This window comes from Fringilla coelebs, assembly GCF_963513975.1.
Source record: "Fringilla coelebs genome assembly, chromosome: 29".
Lineage (NCBI taxonomy): Eukaryota > Metazoa > Chordata > Aves > Passeriformes > Fringillidae > Fringilla > Fringilla coelebs.
The window spans coordinates 84082-104862 of record NC_140055.1 but is presented as its reverse complement, the minus strand read 5'-3'; the positions used below and the strand labels follow the sequence as shown (position 1 = coordinate 104862).

General features: G+C 67.2%; 2 protein-coding genes across 2 annotated transcripts; both read right to left on the bottom strand.

The window, feature by feature from the left end:
* Positions 1-141: 141 nt before the first annotated feature.
* Positions 142-13131, bottom strand: RFX5 (regulatory factor X5; the record flags this gene model as incomplete). The annotated part of the gene is given in 12 exon segments (XM_084222933.1): positions 142-269; positions 1213-1939; positions 5582-7765; positions 7846-7934; positions 8886-9084; positions 9828-9916; positions 9919-10229; positions 10554-10685; positions 10959-11041; positions 11166-11199; positions 12282-12412; positions 13025-13131. Coding segments are annotated over 11 exon segments (4095 nt in total). The 5' UTR covers positions 12401-12412; positions 13025-13131.
* Positions 13132-15365: 2234 nt separating this feature from the next.
* Positions 15366-20450, bottom strand: LOC311163804 (methanethiol oxidase-like; the record flags this gene model as incomplete). Its single annotated transcript, XM_084222932.1, has 12 exons — positions 15366-15575; positions 16120-16238; positions 16713-16805; positions 16903-17024; positions 17271-17349; positions 17544-17725; positions 18106-18288; positions 18440-18560; positions 18684-18872; positions 19395-19507; positions 19773-19826; positions 20447-20450. The coding sequence occupies 12 exons, from the start codon at positions 20448-20450 to the stop codon at positions 15413-15415; spliced, it is 1422 nt and encodes a 473-aa protein (XP_084079058.1). The 3' UTR covers positions 15366-15412.
* Between the last annotated feature and the right edge of the window lie 331 nt (positions 20451-20781).

Genomic DNA, 20781 nt, shown 5'->3' with positions numbered 1-20781 from the left:
TGGGTGTGGGGGCGTGGTCAGAACGCTCATAGGGACAGTGGGGCGGGATCTGCCTGCGGAGCAGAGGCGTGGCTTACAGCGCCGGGGGGCGTGGCCGATGCATCGGATGCGGAAGGAAGCGCGGCTTATGTCCATATATGGTTAGAAGGGCGTGGTCTCACGGTGCTTGGGGGCGTGGTCCCGGTACGGAACCAGCCCAAGGCGCCCCGCGGGTTCCGCGTTAACGAAAATCGAAGATTTCGGGGCAAAATCGCCTCGGATGTCGCTGTCTCCACCCGGGGGGGATAGGACAGGTTGTCCCACCTTGTCAGTGTCCTCTTCCACTGCGCCGTGTCCCCTCCCCGCTGCCAATGTCCCCTACTCCCTGCCGATGTCCCCTCCCCACTCCCAATGTCCCCTACTCACTGCCAATGTCCCCTCCCTGCTCCCAATGTCCCCTCCCCACTCCCAATGTCCCCTACTCCCTGCCAATGTCCCCTCCCCGCTCCCAATGTCCCCTCCCCACTCCCAATGTCCCCTACTCCCTGCCAATGTCCCCTCCCCAGTGCCCGTGTCCCCTCCCGGTGCCCGGGCTCACAGACAGACACACAGCCGCACGGGAGGCACTGGTTTTGACTGGTTTTTATTGGTGTGACGCAGGGGACCCCATCCCTGTGCCCGCCCTCGAGTGTCCCTGCGTGTCCCCCGGGGGGGACCCGGCCCGGCTGTGACCCCGCCGTGCCAGGGCCGCCTCCGGTGCCACCCTGGTGCCCGTCCTGCCGTCCCTGATGACACTGACGCGGACGGGAGGGACGGGCCTGTCCCCAAGGCTGCCACTGCCACTGCCAGGCCTGTCCCCGGTGGTGCCACTGCCCCTGGAGGGGCAGTCCCTGACAGGGATGGTGGCACTGCCACTGACCGGTGTGTCCATGATGGGGGGACTGCCAGTGACGTGCCTGTCCCCAAGGGTGGCACTGTCCCTGGATGGGCACTCCCTGACAGGGATGGTGGCACTTCCACCCAGTGACCTGACCCCACCAGGGATGGTGGCACTGTCCCTGGATGGGCTCTCCCTGATGGGGACAGTGGCACTGTCCCAGCCTGGCCTGTCCCTCTCAGGGAGGGTGGCACTGTCCCTGCCTGGCCCGTCCCTCTCAGGGATGGTGGCACTGTCCCTGGATGCGCCCTCCCTGATGGGGACAGTGGCACTGTCCCTGCCTGGCCCGTCCCCACCAGGGATGGTGGCACCGTCCCTGGATGGGCCCTCCCTCATGGGGACAGTGGCACTGTCCCTGCCCAGCCTGTCTCTCTCAGGGATGGTGGCACTGTCCCTGCCCGGCCTGTCCCTCTCAGGGATGGTGGCACCGTCCCCAGGCAGGCACTCCCTGACAGGGATGGTGGCACTGCCACAGGCCAGCGTGTCCCCGAGGGGGAGGATGGCATGGCCGGGCACCCTGGACTCCACGATGGTGGCGGTGACCCTGGGGATGGAGTCCCCAACGAGGACGGTGGCACTGACAAAGACGGGCGTGTCCACGATGGTGGCAGTGCCCCTGGACAGGCTGGCCCTGACGGGGACGGTGACGCTGCCCAGGATCCTCCTGTCCATCACGGTGCCACTGAGAGTCACCAGCGCGTCCACGATGGTGGCAGTGCCCCTGGAAGGGCAGTCCCTGACGGGGAGGGTGGCACTGCCGGCCACCCCGCTGTCCCCAGCCGTGCCACGGGCCCAGAACGGGCTGTCACCCACAGGGACGGTGGCACTGCCGATGACGGGCGTGTCCACGATGGTGGCAGTGCCCCTGGAGAGGCTGTCCCTGACGGGGACAGTGGCACTGCCAGGCACCGGCCTGTCCCCAGGAGTGCCATTGTCCCTGGAGGGACAGTCCCTGCCAGGAGGGGTGCCACTCTCAGTGACCAGCCTGTCCCCAACGGTGCCACTCCCTCTGACCGGCCTGTCCTCAGCGGGGACAGTGGCAGTGCCAGTGACCAGCCTGCCCTCAACGGGGACAGTGGCAGTGCCCCTGGATGGGCTGTCCCTGATGGGGACAGAGGCACTGCCAGAGACTGGCACGTCCCTGACCGTGCCACTGCCGCCAGCAGGGCTGTCCCTGGCAGGGACAGTGGCACTGCTCCTGCCCGGCCTGTCCCCAGTGTCAGGGGCCCTGCGTGACCTGTCCCTGATGGGCATGGTGGCACTGTCCCTGACCAGCCTGGCCCCACTGCCGCTGGCCCTGGGTGACCTGTCCCTGATGGGGACACTGCCACTGCCAGTGACCGACCTGTCCCCAGTGGTGGCACTGCCCCTGCCTGGCCTGTCCCCGCTGCCATTGTCCCTGGGTGACCTGTCCCTGATGGGGACGGTGGCACTGCCCCTGCCCGGCCTGTCCCCACTGCCACTGTCTCTGGGTGACCTGTCCCTGACGGGGATGGTGGCACTGCCCCTGCCCGGCCTGTCCCCAGTGGTGGCACTGCTCCGGCCTGGCCTGTCCCCAACAGCGGTGGCCCTGGGTGAGCTGTCCCTGACAGCGATGGCGGCACTGCCAGACACCGGCTTGTCCCTGACAGGGACGGTGGCACTGCCCTTCACCCACCTGTCCCCAGTGCTGGCACTGCCCCTGGCTGCGCTGTCTCTGATGGGGACAGTGGCACTGGCCCTGCCCGGCCTGTCCCCAGGGGCGGCACTGCCAAGGACTGGCTTGTCCCCAGAGGTGGCACTGCCAAGGAGTGGCCTGTTCCCGGTGGCACTGCCAAGGACTGGCCTGTCCCCAGGGGTGGCACTGCCCCTGGCTGCGCTGTCCCTGACAGGGATGATGGCCCTGCCACTGACTGGCCTGTCCCAAATGTCACTGCTCCTGCATGAGCTGTCCTTCACAGGGACGGTGGCACTGCCCCTGCCCGGCCTGTCCCCAGTGGTGGCACTGCCAGGGACTGGCCTGTCTCCTGCTGTGCCCCTGGCTGCACTGTCCCTGACAGGGACAGTGGCACTGCCCCTGAATGACCTGTCCCCTGCGGTGCCACTGGCTCTGGGTGACCTGTCCTTAAGAGGGACAGTGGCACTGCCTCCGACCGAGCTGTCCCTGATGGGGACAGTGCCACTGCCCCTGACCAGCCTGTCCCTGGGGGTGCCACTGCCCCTGCCTGGCCTGTCCTCAACAGGGACAGTGCCACTGCCCCTGCCTGGCCTGTCCTCAACAGGGACAGTGGCACTGCCCCTGCCTGGCCTGTCCTCTACAGGGACAGTGGCACTGCCCCTGCCCGGCCTGTCCTCAACAGGGACAGTGGCACTGCCCCTGCCTGACCTGTCCTCAACAGCGACAGTGGCACTGCCCCTGCCAGGCCTGTCCCCAGTGCCACTGTCTCTGGGTGACCTGTCCCTGACGGGGACACTGTCACTGCCACTGCCCCTGCCTGGCCTGTCCTCAACAGGGACACTGCCACTGGCCCTGCCTGGCCTGTCCCTGACGGGGACGGTGGCACTGCTCCGGCCTGGCCTGTCCCCACTGGTGGCACTGGCCCTGCCTGGCCTGTCCCCACTGCCACTGTCTCTGGGTGACCTGTCCCTGATGGGGACGGTGGCACTGGCCCTGCCTGGCCTGTCCCCACTGCCACTGTCTCTGGGTGACCTGTCCCTGATGGGGACACTGCCACTGCTCCTGCTCAGCCTGTCCCCACTGGTGGCACTGCTCCTGGAGGAGCTGTCCCTGACGGGGACAGTGGCACTGCCAGTCACCGGTCTGTCCCCAGGGCCACTGCCCCTCGGTAAGCTGTCCCTCCTAGGGACAGTGGCACTGCCAGGGACTGGCTTGTCCCTGACAGAGAGGGTGGCACTGCCACTGACTGGCCTGTGCACAGGGGCGGCACTGCCCCTGGATGGACTGGCCTTGACAGGGACAGTGGCACTGCCACCAGCTGGGCTGTCCCGGACAGGGACAGTGGCACTCCTGGTGACCGGCCTGTCCCCAGCAGTGCCACTGTCCCTGGGTGAGCTGTCCTGCCTGGGGACAGTGGCACTGCTGCGGGATGAGCCGTCCCTGACAGGAACAGTGGCACTGCCAGTGACAAGCTTGTCCCTGCCAGGGACAGTGGCACTGCCACCAGCTGGGCTGTCCCTGCTGGGAATGGTGGCACTCCTGGTGACCGGCCTGTCCCCAGCAGTGCCACTGGCCCTGGACGGGCTGTCCCTGACAGGGAGGGTGGCACTGCCACCGACTGGCCTGTCCCCAATGGCACCGGCCCTGGCTGAGCTGTCCCTGACAGGGACAGTGGCACTCCTGGTGACCGGCCTGTCCCCAGCAGTGCCACCGGCCCTGGCTGAGCTGTCCTGCCTGGGGACAGTGGCACTGCCACGGGATGAGCCATCCCTGACAGGAACGGTGGTACTGCCAGGCTTGTCCCTGACAGGGACAGTGGCACCACTGACTGACCTGTGCCCCGTGGTGGCACTGCCCCTGGATGGACCAGCCTTGACAGGGACAGTGGCACTGCCACCACCTGGGCTGTCCCTGCTGGGAATGGTGGCACTCCTGGTGACCGGCCTGTCCCCTGTGGTGGCACTGCCCCGGGATGGGCTGTCCCCAATGGTGGCACTGCCCCTGGGTGAGCTGTCCCTGACAGGGATGGTGGCACTGCCCTGGGATGGGCTGTCCCCAGTGGTGGCACTGCCCCTGGCCTTGACTGGTGCAGTGGCACTGCCACCAGCTGGGCTGTCCCTGGCAGGGACAGTGGCACTCCTGGTGACTGGCCTGTCCCCTGTGGTGGCACTGGCCCTGGGTGAGCTGTCCCTGACAGGGATGGTGGAACTGCCACCAGCTGTGGGGACAGTGGCACTTCTTGTGACCGGCCTGTCCCCAGTGCCACTGTCCCTGGAGGGGCTGTCCTTCCTGGGGACAGTGGCACTGCCAGTGTCTGGCTTGTCCCCAGTGTCACTGGCCCTCGGTAAGCTGTCCTTACAGGGGACAGTGGCACTGCCAGGGACTGGCTTGTCCCTGACAGGGACAGTGGCACCACTGAATGGCCTGTCTCCCATGGTGGCACTGCCCCTGGATGGACCGGCCTTGACAGGGACAGTGGCACTGCCACCAGCTGGGCTGTCCCTGCTGGCAATGGTGGCACTCCTGGTGACCGGCCTGTCCCCAACACTGCCACTGGCGCTGGACGCGCTGTCCCTGACAGGGACGGTGGCACTGCTGGTGACAGGCCTGTCCTCCGTGGTGGCAGTGCCGGTGACCGGCCTGTCCCCAGTGTCACTGCCCTGGGGTGAGCTGTCCCTGGCAGGGACAGTGGCACTGCCAGGGACTGGACTGTCCCCAGTGTCACTGCCCCTGGCTGGGCTGTCCCTGTCAGGGCTGGTGGCACTGCCCTGAGAAGGGCTGTCCCCAGTGGTGGCACTGCCAGGGTCCAGCCCATCCCTAACAGGGACAGTGGCACTGCCAGCAACCGGCCTGTCCCCAGTGTCACTGGCCATGGCTGGGCTGTCCCTGGCAGGGCTGGTGGCACTGTCAGTGACCGGCCTGTCCCCAGTGTCACTGGCCATGGCTGGGCTGTCCCTGGCAGGGCTGGTGGCACTGTCAGTGACCGGCCTGTCCCCAGTGTCACTGACCCTGGCTGGGCTGTCCCTGGCAGGGCTGGTGGCACTGTCAGTGACCGGCCTGTCCCCAGTGTCACTGGCCATGGCTGGGCTGTCCCTGGCAGGGCTGGTGGCACTGTCAGTGACCGGCCTGTCCCCGGTGTCACTGACCCTGGCTGGGCTGTCCTCAGCAGCGGTGGTGGCACTGCCCCGGGATGGGCTGTCCCCTGTGGTGGCACTGCCCCGGGATGGGCTGTCCCCAGGGTCACTGGCCATGGGTGAGCTGTCCTTGACAGGGACAGTGGCACTGCCAGCGACTGGCCTGTCCTCAGTGGTGGCACTGGCAGTGACAGGGCTGTCCCCAGTGTCACTGGCCATGGCTGGGCTGTCCCTGGCAGGGCTGGTGGCATTGCCAGTGACCGGACTGTCCCCAATGTCACTGGCCATGGGTGAGCTGTCCTTGACAGCGACAGGGGCACTGCCAGGGACTGGCTTGTCGCTGACAGGGACAGTGGCACTGCCACCACCAGGAGAGCCACCACTGGGGAAGCTGGCACTGCCACTGACCGGGCTGTCCCTAGGGGGGACGGTGGCACTGCCACTGACCGAGCTGTCACTAAGGGGGATGGTGGCACTGCCACTGACCGAGCTGTCACTAAGGGGGATGGTAGCACTGCCACCAACAGCAGAGCCACCACCAGAGATGCTGCCACTGACCAGGCTGTCCCCAGCAGGGACAGTGGCACTGCCCCCTGCCAGGCTGTCCCCAAGGGGAGTGGTGCTACTGCCACTGATGGAGCTGTCCCCAAGGGGGACGGTAGCACTGCCATTGACTGGGCTGTCCCCAGGGGGGACAGTGGCACTGCCCCCAGCCAGGCTGTCACTAAGCGGGACGCTGGCACTGCCACTAACTGAGCTGTCACCAAGGGGGACAGAGGCACTGCCACTGACTGAGCTGTCCCCAGGGGGGACAGTGGCACTGCCATTGACTGGGCTCTCCCCAGGGGGGACAGTGGCACTGCCACTTACCAAGCTGTCTCCAAGGGGGACAGTGGCACTGCCATTGACCGAGCTGTCACTAAGGGGGATGCTGGCACTACCATTGTCCCCAGGGGGGACAGTGGCACTGCCATTGACTGTGCTGTCCCCAGGGGGGACAGTGGCACTGCCATTGACCAAGCTGTCCCCAGGGGGGACGCTGGCACTACCATTGTCCCCAAGGGGGACAGTGGCACTGCCATTGACTGTGCTGTCCCCAGGGGGGACAGTGGCACTGCCATTTACCAAGCTGTCCCCAGGGGGGACGCTGGCACTACCATTGTCCCCAGGGGGGACAGTGGCACTGCCATTTACCAAGCTGTCCCCAGGGGGGACGCTGGCACTACCATTGTCCCCAAGGGGGACAGTGGCACTGCCACTGATTGTGCTGTCCCCAGGGGGGACAGTGGCACTGCCATTGACCAAGCTGTCACTAAGGGGGATGCTGGCACTACCATTGTCCCCAGGGGGGACAGTGGCACTGCCATTTACCAAGCTGTCCCCAGGGGGGACGCTGGCACTGCCACTGACCGGGCTGTCCCCACCAGCCACCGTGTCACTGTCAACCTCCATGCTGTCCCCACCATCCTCAGCAGCGTCACCAGCAACCCCCCTGTCCCCACCGGGCACGGTGGCACTGCCAGCGCCGGGTGACGCCCCCGGGGGCGAATCCCCGCCCTCCTCCCCCCTGGGGACCTCCGCGTCCTCGGGTGACATCGCGGTGTCCCCCGGCCTCTTGCGGGGCCGCCCGCGCCTCCTCTTGTGCGCGCCGCCGTCCCCCGCTCCCTCCAGGGCGCGCTTGGCGGCCCTGCCGCGCTGTCCCTCGCTGTCCCCCCCGGCGCGGGCGGGGGTCTCGGGCGCGGGGACCCCCACGCCGGGCAGCAGCACGTTGAGCACGGGGATGGCGGCGGGCGGGGCGAGCGCGGCGCCCACGGGCAGCGGCAGCGCCACCTTGACGGTGCCGCCGAGCCGCGGCACCAGCACGGGCGGCGCCGGGCGCGCCGGGGCGGCACCGGGGCCCGGCGGCCGCTCCGGGGGCGGGATGCGGGGCAGCAGCAGCGGCAGCCGCGCCACCAGCGCGTTCACCTGCGGGCTGCTGGCCGCCCGGGCCGGCTCCGGGGGCTTCTTCTTGTCCGGCCGCGGCTGCGCGGGGCCCTTGGGGACAGCGTCCTTCTTGGCCTGGGCGAGGGAGGTGGCGTCGGGCTGGCGGCACCTCCGAGTGCCCGCCCGGCCCGGGGAGGGGGGCCCGGGGGTCTCACCTGCTCCTGGCTGCTGTCCGGGGGGTCCAGGCCGTTCTTTTTGGGGGCTGCGGGCGGCCGGGGGTCCTGGGGGGGCTTGTCCGTGTTTTCTGTGGGAGGAGGGGACGTGACCGGGGTGGCAGGGGACGGTGGCACTGGGGAGGGGACACGGGGAGTGTAACAGGACGCTGACAAGGGGGGCACAACCCATCCCACCCCCCCGGTGGTTACAGCGACATCCGAGGCGGTTTTGCCCCGAAATCGCCGATTTTTCGTTAACGCGGAACCCGCGGGGCGCCTTGGGCTGGTTCCGCACCGAGACCACGCCCCCAAGCACCGTGAGACCACGCCCTTTTAACCATATATGGACATAACCTACCGAGGCCGCGCCCACCCCTAAATCCCCATTCATTTTCAACCCACGACCCCCGCACTCAAACCACGCCCCCGGGGGGGGTGACAGTGACCCCAGTGGGGTGACAGTGACCCCAGGGGGGTGACAATGCTCCCAAGGGGGTGACAGTGACCCCAGGGGGGTGACAATGCTCCCAAGGCGGTGACAGTGTCCACAAGGGGGTGACAATGACCCTAGGGGGTAAGAGTGTCCCCAAGGGGGTGACAGTGTCCTAGGGGGTTGACTGTGCCCCCAGGGGGGTGACAGTGATCCCAGGGGGGTGACAATGCTCCCAAGGGCGTGTCAGTGTCCACAAGGGGGTGACAATGATCCCAGGGAGGTAAGAGTGTCCCCCAAGGGGGTGACAGTGTCCTAGGGGGTTGACTGTGTCCCCAAGGGGGTGACAGCACCCCCAGGGGTGAGAGTGTCCCTAGGGAGTGGCAGTGTCTGTCCCCAGGGGGGTGACAGTGACCCCAGGGGAGTGACGGTGACCCCAGGGGGGTGACAATGGTCCCGAGGGCGTGTCAGTGTCCACAAGGGGGCAACAGTGTCCCAGGGGTGACAGTGTCCACAAGGGGGCGACAGTGTCCCAGGGGTGACAGTGTCCCAGGGGTGACAGTGTCCCCGGGGGCGGTGGCAGCCCCCGGGGCGGGGTCCCCGGGCTGACCTGAGAGCACCATGGCCATGAGCAGGTCGGCGTGGGCCGAGCGGGGGCTGATGATGTGCTGCTGCAGCAGGAACTGCGCCACCTCCACGATGTTGTTGAAGGAGCGCCGCAGGATCTTCTCGGCCCAGTCACACGTCAGGGCACACGCGGCCTCTGTCACCTCGCTGCTGTAGGACTGCGCCAGCTCGGCCAGCTCTGCCTGCTGGGGACAGCGCAGGGATGTGGGACAGGGCTGGGGACACGGCACAGGGCTGGGGACAACAACACCTCGGTGCTGCTGTAGGGCTCTGCCTGCTGGGGACAGTGCAGGGACATGGCACAGGGACAGGGACAGGGACAGTGCGTGAGACCAGGGACAGGAGCACAGCAGGGAGGGGACAGCAGGGAGGGGACAGCAGGAGGGTCCACAGGAGCAGAGCAGGACACAGGAATGAGCCCACGGAGCAGGATGGGACACCAGGATGGGGATGGGATGGGATTCATGGAGCAAAGCAGGGACTGTATCACTGCATCCCATCCCTTCAATCCCATCCCATCCCATCCCTTCAATCCCATCCCATCCCATCCCTTCAATCCCATCCCATCCCATCCCTTCAATCCCATCCCATCCCTTCAATCCCATCCCATCCCATCCCATCCCATCCCATCCCATCCCATCCCATCCCATCCCATCCCATCAATCCCATCCCACCCCATCCCATCCCATCCCATCCCATCCCATCCCATCCCATCCCATCCCATCCCATCCCATCCCATCCCATCCCATCCCATCCCATCCCTTCAATCCCATCCCATCCCTTCAATCCCATCCCACCCCATCCCATCCCTTCAATCCCATCCCATCCCTTCAATCCCATCCCATCCCTTCAATCCCATCCCATCCCATCCCATCCCATCCCATCCCATCCCATCAATCCCATCCCACCCAAACTCGGCACTCACGGTCTCCGTCACTTTGAGGTCCAGGCTGGGCAGGGGAGGAAGGCTGACCACGGTCTTCCTCCGGATCCCGCCGTAGCAGTACGTAGGGAAGAGTCAAGGATTTTTCCCGAGCCCAAAAATCCGGGAACCAACCCCTGAAGAACCCTCAGGAATGGGGAAAACCGGGGAAAACCGGGGAAAACTGGGGAAAACCGGGAAACAGAATGGGAAAAAATGGGAAAAAAACCAAGAAAAAACCAGGAAAAAGAGCAGCTGGCACCACAGTTGCAGGCCAGGGAAGGATATTTGGACTGGCCACGGCCCCCCAGGCGCCGGGCTTTGATGTTTGGGAAGATCTCGCGGATGATCTTGCCGAAGTTGGCCGTGCTCAGCGGGCGGCAGCCCAGGTTGTCACAGTAGCGCCTGCGGGGACACAGCGGGGTCACAGGGAGCACACCAGGGACAGGGCGGGGGGACAGGGGGACAGGGGACAGCAGGACAGGGCAGGGAACACCAGGGCAGCGGGGCCCGGGGACACGGGGCACCAGGACAGGGGGACGTGGGACAGAGGGACAGGGGGGTCCTTGGGGTCATGGGACAGAAGGACAAGGGGGTCCCAGGGAGGTGGGGATGTGGGGATATGGGACACCAGGACAGGGGGGTCCCAGACACATGGGACACCAGGAGAGGGGGGTCCTTGGGGTGTGGGGACACGGTGACACGGGCACGTGGGACAGCCCGGCTCACTTGTAGGCGTCGTAGACGTCCTGCTTGGGCAGGCAGGTGTCCGTGTGCTCCTCCAGGTGGTTGCGGATCCAGCTGCAAGCGTGCATGTGCTCGGCCGTGCCCAGCGTGCTCAGCTCCAGCGAGGAGCTGCTGCTGCCAGGGGGCACAGGCAGGGAGGAGAGGCCGTCAGCACCTCTGTGCCAGCTCTGGGCTGATGCACCCCCCTGGACCATCCCTGTCCCAGCTCCGGCCCCATCCCATCCCATCCCGTCCCGTCCCACCCCATGGACCCCTCCCCACAGATCCCACCCCATGGACCCCATCTCATCCCAACCCATGGACCCTATCCCATCCCAACCCATGGACCCTATCCCATCCCACCCCACGGATCCCACCCCACAGACCCCAGCCCGGGCCCCCCCTCACCTCTTCTCGCCCAGGCTGGGCCCCGAGGGCAGCTGCAGGTACAGGTAGAGTTTGTCGCTGTCCGAGAACTTCTGCACGTCCTGCTGCGCTCGCGGGGACAAGGAGAAGGGGATGGATTCTGTGGGGCGAGCCCGAGGCACGGGGGGACAGCCAGCAGGGCTGGGGAGCGCCCTGCCCCGCAGCCCAGCGTTCCGGGGGAACACTCACCAGGATGGAGTCCACCTTGCTCTGCACCGATTTGCTGCGTGGGACAGAGGCCGTGAGTCAGGGGCGAGCCCAAAAAACCCCGGGATGGCTCCCCAGGTCCCTCCAGACCCCATGTGCCAGGGACCCAGGATGGATCCAGGGATCCAGGATGGATCCAGGACGGACCCAGGATGGATCCAGGGACCCAGGATGGATCCAGGACGGACCCAGGATGGATCCAGGGACCCAGGATGGATCCAGGACGGACCCAGGATGGACCCAGGATGGACCCAGGACGGACCCAGGATGGATCCAGGGACCCAGGATGGATCCAGGACGGACCCAGGATGGATCCAGGGATCCAGGATGGATCCAGGACAGACCCAGGACAGACCCAGGATGGATCTAGCATGGATCCAGGACGGACCCAGGATGGATCCAGGGACCCAGGATGGATCCAGGACGGACCCAGGATGGATCCAGGGATCCAGGACAGACCCAGGATGGATCCAGGGACCCAGGATGGATCCAGGACAGACCCAGGACAGACCCAGGATGGATCTAGCATGGATCCAGGACGGACCCAGGATGGATCCAGGGACGCAGGATGGATCCAGGACGGACCCAGGATGGATCCAGGGATCCAGGATGGATCCAGGACGGACCCAGGATGGATCCAGGGACCCAGGATGGATCCAGGACAGACCCAGGACAGACCCAGGATGGATCTAGCATGGATCCAGGACGGACCCAGGATGGATCCAGGGACGCAGGATGGATCCAGGACGGACCCAGGATGGATCCAGGGATCCAGGATGGATCCAGGACGGACCCAGGATGGATCCAGGGACCCAGGATGGATCCAGGACAGACCCAGGATGGACCCAGGATGGATCCAGGACGGACCCAGGACAGATCCAGGATGGATCCAGGGATCCAGGACGGATCCAGGACAGATCCCACCGCGCCACAGAGGCCACCGGGCCAGTTTGGCACCCGCAACAGGACCCTCTGCCCTCCTGGAGCCCCCTGTGCCCCCTGTCCCCCCTTCTGCCCCAGGGTGCCCAATCCCCCACCCCGTGAGCCCCCTCTGGGGTGCCCTGGAGGAACTCCCGGATTTTGGGGCGCTGCCCTTACGAGATGTTGCCCCGGAGCTCCTGGAGCAGCGTGCTGGACTCGGTGGCGCCGCCCCGGGCACTGCCGGCTGACAGGGTGCCCTTCCTGGTAGCTCTGGTGCCCAGCTCCTCGTCAGCCATGGCAGCCGCGTCCTGCTGGGAACGGGAGAAACGGGAATTTGGTGTAGGAACAGGAATAAATCCCATTGTGGGCTCCAGTGGGATCGTGGGCACAGACACGAGGCACTGCTGGCCACGGAAATGGGACAGGGACACCTGCAGGGACCCCGGCAGGGCTGGGGGCTGGGAACAGCGGGACAGGGGGACAGCGGGACAGGAGAACGGGGGGACATGGGGACAGGGAGACATGGGGACACCAGGACATAGGGACACAAGGACAGGGGGACATGGGGACAGGGAGACACCAGGAAGAGACCCACAGGGCCACCAGGAAGAGACTCCCAGGGACGCGGGACCATGAGGCCACCGGAAGAGACCCCCGGGGCCATGAGGCCACCGGAAGAGACCCCCGGGGCCATGAGGCCACCGGAAGCGACCCCCGGGGCCGCCGCCGCCCTCCTCGCCCTCCCCGCGGCCCGGGGCACTCCCGGCGGCCCCGGCCCGGCGCGACCCCCGCGCTCCGGACCGGGCCGGCACCGGGGGCCGGGACCCCCCGCCGCGGCCGAGCCCGGGGTGTCCCCGGGTGTCCCGGGGGTGTCCCTGGGGTGTCCCCAGGCCTGACCCCCCCCTCAGCCCCGCACCCACCTGGTCCCGTCCGGCTCGGGGGGCCCCGGGAGGGGGGGGGGAGGGGAGGGGTCCCGCCACGTGCCCCGCGCCCCCCGCGCGAACCGAAAGTGGACGCGCCCCTCGCTCGCCGCGCGCGGCCCCTTCTTTTTTCTGATTGGCCGCGGCGCCGCTGGTCTGCCCGGATACGGTAGCGCCCGCGGCTGTGATTGGCTGAGCCCGCCCCCCAGCTGGGGGTGAGCGCCCGGATGTGGCGGGGCGGGAGGGGCCGAAATCTGCCTGGCAACAGCGATCTGATTGGCCGGAGCGGGCGGCGCGAGGGGAGACGGGTGTGCGGCGAGTGTGCAAACAGGTCACGTAGGGCCGTCACGTGGGGGGGTTGTGCAACGGGTGTGTGTCACGTGCGCGTGTCACGTGCGCGTGTGCAAGGGAGGGTCACGTGGGGAGGTCACGTGTGCGGGGTTGTGCAACGGGCGTGTCACGTGTGCGAGGGCGCGTGCAAGGAGAGCTCCGGGGCGGGAAAAGGAAAAGGAAAGGGAAAAGGAAAAGGGGAAAAGGAAAAGGAAAAGGGGAAAAGGAAAAGGGGAAAAGGGAATGGGAAAAGGAAAAGGAATGGGAAAAGGAAAAAGGAAAAGGGAAAAAGGAAAAGGAAAAGGGGAAAAGGAAAAGGGAAAGGGAAAAGGGAAAAAGGAAAAGGAAAAGGGGAAAAGGAAAAGGAAAAGGAAAAGGAAAAAGGAAAAGGGAAAAGGAAAAGGATTTTCTTTGGATTGATTCCATCCCGCGGGTCACCCGCATGCCGCAATTCCCGAATCTTGGAATTCCCAAATTCCTGACTCTCAGAATTCCCGAATCCTAGAATTCCCGACTCCTGGAATTCCCAAATTCCCAACTCCCGGGTTTCCCGGGGGATCCCAGCAAGGGGCCGGGGGTGCACTCCCCGCATTCCCGAATTCCTGAGGGGGGGGAAAAAATCGGGAATCAGATTTAAGAGCCGCGATTTCAACCAATTTTTTAATATAAATTTCTGGCCCCAGTTGGAGCCCATCGGGTGAGAATTCCAAGGAAAAGGAATTGGAACAGCTGGGAAAATTTCGGGGGAAAGGGATTTGGATGGTTCAAATTCCATGGAGGAATTCCAGCCTCTCCCAGAGGGGAAGGATTTTTTTCCCCGTGGATTTTCCCTGGATTTGATCCCAGGATTTGCTCTTGGCTTTTCCTGCTTTTTTTTTTTTTTTTTTCCCTGTATTTCTGAGCTTTGGTTTGGGGTCATTATTCCCAAAAAAATGCCCCTTTTCCATCCAAAAATGCCAGTTTCTGGGAATGACCGGTTGGGAATCCTTTTGTATCGGGTTTGGGGAAAAAAAAAACCAAAACAACAAAACCAAAACAGGGAGACAAGGGGAGGATCCAAAAATCCCAAAATTCCCTGGGTGTGCAGGGAAGAGGATCTGGAGCTTCCCGACGTTTCCAGGGGCTCCTTTGGGATGGGAGAGGGGAAATCCCACATTCCCGAGGAATTTCGGGGAGGTTGCAGATTTCTATCGGGAAGGGGAGAACTGGAAAAGTGAGGATTTAATTGCAGGGGTGAGGCTGAGTCAGAGCCGGCTCCGGAACCCTGCCGAGGTTGGGATTTGGGGACTGTGGGATTTTTTGGGATTGTGGGATGAATGCGATCTCAAAGCTCATCTCGTCCCATCCCCTGGGTGACTCCCGCTGGCCCGGGCGGCTCCGAGAACAATTCCAGGGATGGGGAATCCATGGAAAAACCTGGGCCAGGGGAGGATTTATCCCAAATATCCACCTGGATCCCGCTTTATTCCCGGGCAAAACCCTTTCCAGGAGCCCCCGGGGATAGAACAGGGGGAAAGGAGAGGGGGGAATTATAAAAAAGGGATAAAATCCGCGTCTGGAAGCAAACCGCCGGGAAAAGAGGCAGCGCCGGGAATTCCTCCCAGACCCTTCCCGCAGCCCCCGCACCGCCCGCGCCCGTCCCGGGGATTTTCCGGCCCCGCTGCCGCCCTCAGGGCCCCGAGATTTGTTTGTCCCGGGTTTTCCTCATGAATGAGCCTCGGGAAGCTGCGGCTGATGCAGGAAACAACTTTATTGATGGCAGGGAAAGCAGGGACAGGGACAGGAACAGCAGGGACAGGGACAGGGACAGGGATAGGGACAGGGACAGCAGGGACAGGGACGGCCGGGAACGGCCGGGGGGACCCCGACCCCTGAAATCACCCGAGCGGACCCCAAAGCAGGAATCCCCCACGGGATCCTGAAGCCCAGGATCACCCAGGGCACCCCAAAGCCCCCGTCCCCCCCAGCCCCATCACCCAGGGCACCCCAAAGCCCCAGCGCCCCCGGGACCCCGAGTCCCGCCGCTGCCGGCGGGGCCAGCGGCGCGGCCGGGCTCGCTCAGGGCAGGGTCACGGATTTGGCATCGCCGCCGGGGAAGCGAATCTCGTGCGCCAGGCACGGCCCGTTGGGCTCCTTGCCGAAATCCACCAGGAAGTTCTTGTTCACGCTCAGGCCGCCCTTCTCCGTGTCCACGTCGAGCTGCAGCATCACCGAGCCCTCCCTGCGCGGGGACAGCGGCGGCTCGTGGCGACAGCGACCCCGGCGCCGCACGGAGCCCGCCCGGAGCTGCTGCGGACAGCGCGGGGAGCGCCCGGCCCCGGGGCCAGCGGCACGGGCTCGGATGGGGGCGGCTGTGGGACCCCGATTCCCGATGGAGGGGACACGATGGGCTCGGATGGGGGCGGCTGTGGGACCCCAGTTCCCTCAGGACGGGGACAGGATGCGCCCGGGGACAGCTTTGGGTCCCCAATGCCGAAACGAGAGGACACGACGGGCCCGGGGACAGCTTTGGGTCCCCAGTTCCCTCAGGACGGGGACAATCCATGGGCAGCACGGGCTCCGGGGCACTTTCCCCTCCCCAGCTCCCCCAGGCTCGGCTCAGGCTGTGCCCGGCCAGGCCGGACCCCCTTGGGCTGAGCTCAGTCCGGGCTCTGCCCGATCCCGACCCGGCCGGGAGCAGCTCCGGGGCAGCCCCGGGGGGGTCGCGGCCCCTTCCCCACGCCCGCCCGGGCCCGGGCAGCCTTTGGCAGCCGGGAGTGGCTCACTTGACCAGGCTGGGGTAGAACTGCCGGTCCCAGGTGCTGTAGAAGGAGTTGGTCACGTAGAGCCGCTTCCCGTCCAGGCTCAGCTGCAGCGTGGCGGGGCCGCCGTACACGCGCTTGCACTGGGACACACGGACTGCGCTTACTGGGGGCACTGGGAGCACTAGGACTGGGGGCACTGGGAGCACTGGGACACACGGACTGCGCTTACTGGGGGCACTGGCAGCACTGGGCGCACTGGGACTGGGGGCAGCAGGGCAATGGGACTGCGGTTACTGGGGACACTGGGGGAACTGGGGGCACTGGGACTGCGCTTACTGGGAGCACTGGGGGCACTGGGACTGCGCTTACTGGGGGCACTGGGAGCACTGGGACGGCGAGCACCGGGGGCAATGGGACACACGGACTGCGGGCACTGGGGCTGGATCCCAGCACGGGCACTGAGAGCAGGCTCAGGCTCACACACCCTCAGGTGAGCGCACACGCTCAGGTGAGCACACACTCACGCTCAGGTGAGCACACACTCACGCTCACACTCACGCTCACCCACGCCCACCCCAGCCCCGGCCAGGTGCTGCCGGCCCTGCCCCGCTCACCTTGACCACCAACGGCTCGGGCTGGCACTTGAGCTCCTCGTCCCTGCACACGGTCACGGGGCCCCCTCGCAGGATGCTGCCCCCCACGAACACCTGCAAGGGCCGCGCTGGCACACGAGCGTTCCCCGGCCCGGGCCCCCCGCGCCCCCCCGGCCCCGCTCGGCCCCCCGGCCCGGGCGCTGCCCCTCACCTGCCCCACCAGCCGCGGCTTGCAGTTCCTGGACAGCTCGTACTGCCGGATGTCCCCGTGCAGCCAATTGCTCACGTACAGGAACCGGTCGTCCTGGCTGATGACGAGGTCGGCGATGAAGGCTGCGGGCACAGCGGGGGCTCAGGGGCACGGGCAGCGCCGGCGGAGGGCACAGGGGCCCGCGGCTCAGCGGCCCTTTGGGGCAGGGACCAGCGCTTCGGGCTCGGTCAGCCTTTGGGCTCAGTCCCGACTCGGGGTCAGTCGGGATTCGGGCGCACCCAGCCGGCCTCTGGGCTCACCCAGCAAGCTGCGCCCGGCCGCAGAACTCGCCCGGGGAGCAGGAATGCCGCCCCCGAGGGCACACGCACCTGGCATCTTGGGCATGATCCAGCCCGACACGTCCTTGGCCGGGATCCGGATCACCTCCTCCACGGCCCAGTTGTCTCTCTGCACGGGGACACCGAGCCCGGCTCAGCCCGCGCTGCCCCCGGCCCGAGCCGAGCCGAGCCGCGCACGCCGGGCTCGGCCGCTCCCCGCCAGCCCCGGATCCGGACCCTCCCGGTCCCCGCTCCTCCTCCCGCCGCCGTTCCCCGGCTCCCCCGCCGGCCCGGGGCCGCTGCCGCGCTCGCACTCGCACTCGCCTCGCAGGATTTGTAGAAGCGGAAAATGGCCCCGCTCAGGGCACAGCCCACGTAGCCCTCGGCGGCCTCGGGGCTGTGCAGGAAGCGCACGGTCAGCGGCAGAGAATCCTCGCCCAGGTCGAAGCACTGCGTGAGGCTGCGGCACGACAGGTTCCACACGTTCAGGCGGCGGCCGAAGACCCCTGCGGGACACGGGGGAGAGGCTGGGGGCGGCCGGGGACGGGCAGAGATCCCCGAGGGGCTCCTGGGGGGGATCCACACGCAAAGAGCACGAACTGGGGAGGGGAAACTGCCAAATGCGGGAACTGGGAAATGCGGGATTCCAGGAGAACAGGGAGAAATGTGGGATCTGGGGGGAACAGAGAGAAATGCGGGATTTGGGAGAACAGAGAGAAATGCGGGATTTGGGAGCAGCAGGACCCAGCCCACGCGCGGTTCCGCCCTGCCCATCCTCAGCCCGAGCCCGGCAGAGGCTCTGGGGCACAAATCGTCCTCTCGGGGGCACCGAGCCCTGCCCGCCCCGCGCTCAGCCCTGCCAGCGCTGCCACCTGCGTGTCCCCACCTTTCTTGAGGTCATCGGGGTTGAAGCCACGCCCGGCCACTTTGGGGACCATCCCGGCCGAGCTGACCAGGACGTTGTGCCGCGCCTGGTACCAGAAGTCGTAGCCGGTCGGGGGAGCCTCACACTCGTTCTCCCAGTTGCCCTTCAGCTCGAAGGTCTCTCCGTCCAGCACCACGAAGCCGCCTGGGACACACGAGGGACGGGCGGTGACAAAGCCAGGCTCCCGCTTTTCCAGCGGCACCCCCGGGATGGGAATTCGGGCAGGGAAATGGGAATTCGGGCAGGGAAATGGGAATTCGGGCAGGGAAATGGGAATTCGGGCAGGGAAATTCACCTTTGCCGTTGCCAGCGGGGTCGCCCATGTTGGCGACCAGGACGTCCCCGTTGGGCAGGGGGTGGGTGACAGCCAGGTAGCCCTTGTTGCACTTCCAGAACACGTCCACGGGCTCGATCATCTGCACGAAGCAGCGCCGATTTCAGCCTCCGCCTGCTCGGCGCCTTTCCCGGCATCACAGAGCCCGTCCTCCCTCCCTCCCTCCGTGCCTGCCGGAGCCCCCCGCCGTTCCCCCCGGCCGTACCTTGCAGATCCGGGGCGCCCGGCACTGGGAGCCCACATCCACCACGTAGATGCGGGAGGAGATGAGGCAGGGCAGGACCAGCTTGGTCCTTTTGGCCGCGGCGCCGCTGTCGAAGCAGCCGCAGGCGGGGCCCCAGCCCGCGCAGTGCAGCTCGTCCTTGAGGTTGGGCATGGGCAGCCGGTGGATCACCTGGGCACGGCCAAGGCAGCTCAGGCCGGGCCGAGCCGGGACATCCCGCGGGGAGCGGCCCCGGGGCCGGGGGAGACCCGGAGAGGGGCTGGAAACGGCCCCGGAGTTTGGGGAGCCCCGGCGAGGGAATGGGAGCGGCCCCGGGATTTGGGGAGACCCGGAGAGGGAATGGGAGCGACCCTGGGAGCCCCGGAGAGGGGCTGGGAGCGGCCCCGGGATTTGGGGAGACCCGGAGAGGGAATGGGAGCGACCCTGGGAGCCCCGGAGAGGGGCTGGGAGCGGCCCCGGAGTTTGGGGAGCCCCGGAGAGGGGCTGGGAGCGGCCCCGGGATTTGGGGAGCCCCGGAGAGGGGCTGTGAGCGGCCCCGGGATTTGGGGAGCCCCGAAGAGGGGCTGGGAGCGGCCGGGAGCAGAGGGGACAGAGTGGCAAAGGTTTTCCTCGGTTCCCCGGGCGGCCCCGGAGGGCTCGGGGGGCGCAGCCCCGGCGCGATCCCGCCCCGGGGAGCCCAGCAGGGGCCGGTACCTGGCCGTAGTGGCAGGAGCGCGGGTTGAGGTCCACGGTGGCCAGGAAATCGGGCTGGTCGATGCAGGTGTTCCTGTAGGTGCAGGTCACGTAGGCGACCTCCTCCCTCGGGGCTGGGGGCACAAAAGCGCGCTCGAACCACGCCGGCGAGCCCCGAGCGGCACCGGGAGAGCTCCGGGCAGCTCTCCGAAACGACCGCCCTGGTTTTCGGGCCGCTGCCATTCCCTCCAGCCGCCCCTGGGCCGCTCCCGACCCGGCAACAACCAGGAGCCACCTCCGGCAGCTCTGGCAAAGGCGCTCAGCGCGGACACTGAGCTCGGGGGACCCCAAAGAGCCCAAATCCCCCCGCCCCAGCCCAGCCCCATGGCCAGCACTCGCCTTTCAGCACGTCGGGGCACGAGGGGTACTCGTAGCACGGAGCTCTGCATCTGTCTGGGGAGCAGAGGGGACACCGTGAGCCCGGCCCCGGCCCCGCTCCCGAGCCCGCTCCGGAGGCTCCGTCCCACCTCAGGGACCCCCGGGGCCAGCCCGGGGCCACCGCGGCCCTCCCTGGGCACCCGTGGCGAGCGCTCGGCGTGGCGCTGCCACCTCCCGGCTCCGGGAGAGGGACCCTGGGGACAGCGCGGGGCCGAGCCCTGCTGGGGACACCTGCGGACAGCGCGGGGACCCCTCCCCACCGCGGGGACCGGACACGGCCCGGCCGGGACGGCCACAGAGCCGTCACCTGAGCCGGGACGGGACGGCGACAGAGCTGTCACCCGGAGCCAGGACACGCTGGAAGCTCCAGCACGGACAATCCCTCCGGGTCCCGGCTCCCCGGGGCCGGCCAGGGCCCCCAGGAGCCCCCAAGGCCCCGCAGAAGCTCCGGGAGCAGCGGCCACACGGGCAGAGCTCGGGCCCAGCTCCCCCCCGTGCCCGGCGCACAGAGGCACCTGTGCCCCGGTGTGCCCAGGTGTGCCCCGGTGTGCCCAGGTGTGCCCCGGTGTGCCCAGGTGTGCCCGGGCAGCCCCGGGCGGGGCCGGAGCCGGGGGCAGCCCGCGGGGGTCCCTTACCCATGGCTGCAGCTTTGGGGGTCGCGGCGCTGGCGGCGGAGGAGCCGGAGCTGAGGGGCAGCTGCTGCTGTCTCGGGGCTGGAGCGGCTGTGCCGTGCCCTGGCTGCTCCCGGGGGCCTTTTATCCCCGCCAAAGGGTGGGGGGAGCGGGGCCAAGCCCAGGGAGGGGCTGCCCAGCGCTTGGGAGGTGCCAGCCCGCCGCTGCGGCTTCTTTCCTCCTCCCCGCCGCCAATCTGCGCCCAAATCTGCTGCTCCCTGCAGCTCCCCAAGCCTCAAACCCCGTCGGCCCCGGCCGGCCCCGGCTCGCCCCGCACGGAACGGCTGCTCCGCACCCGC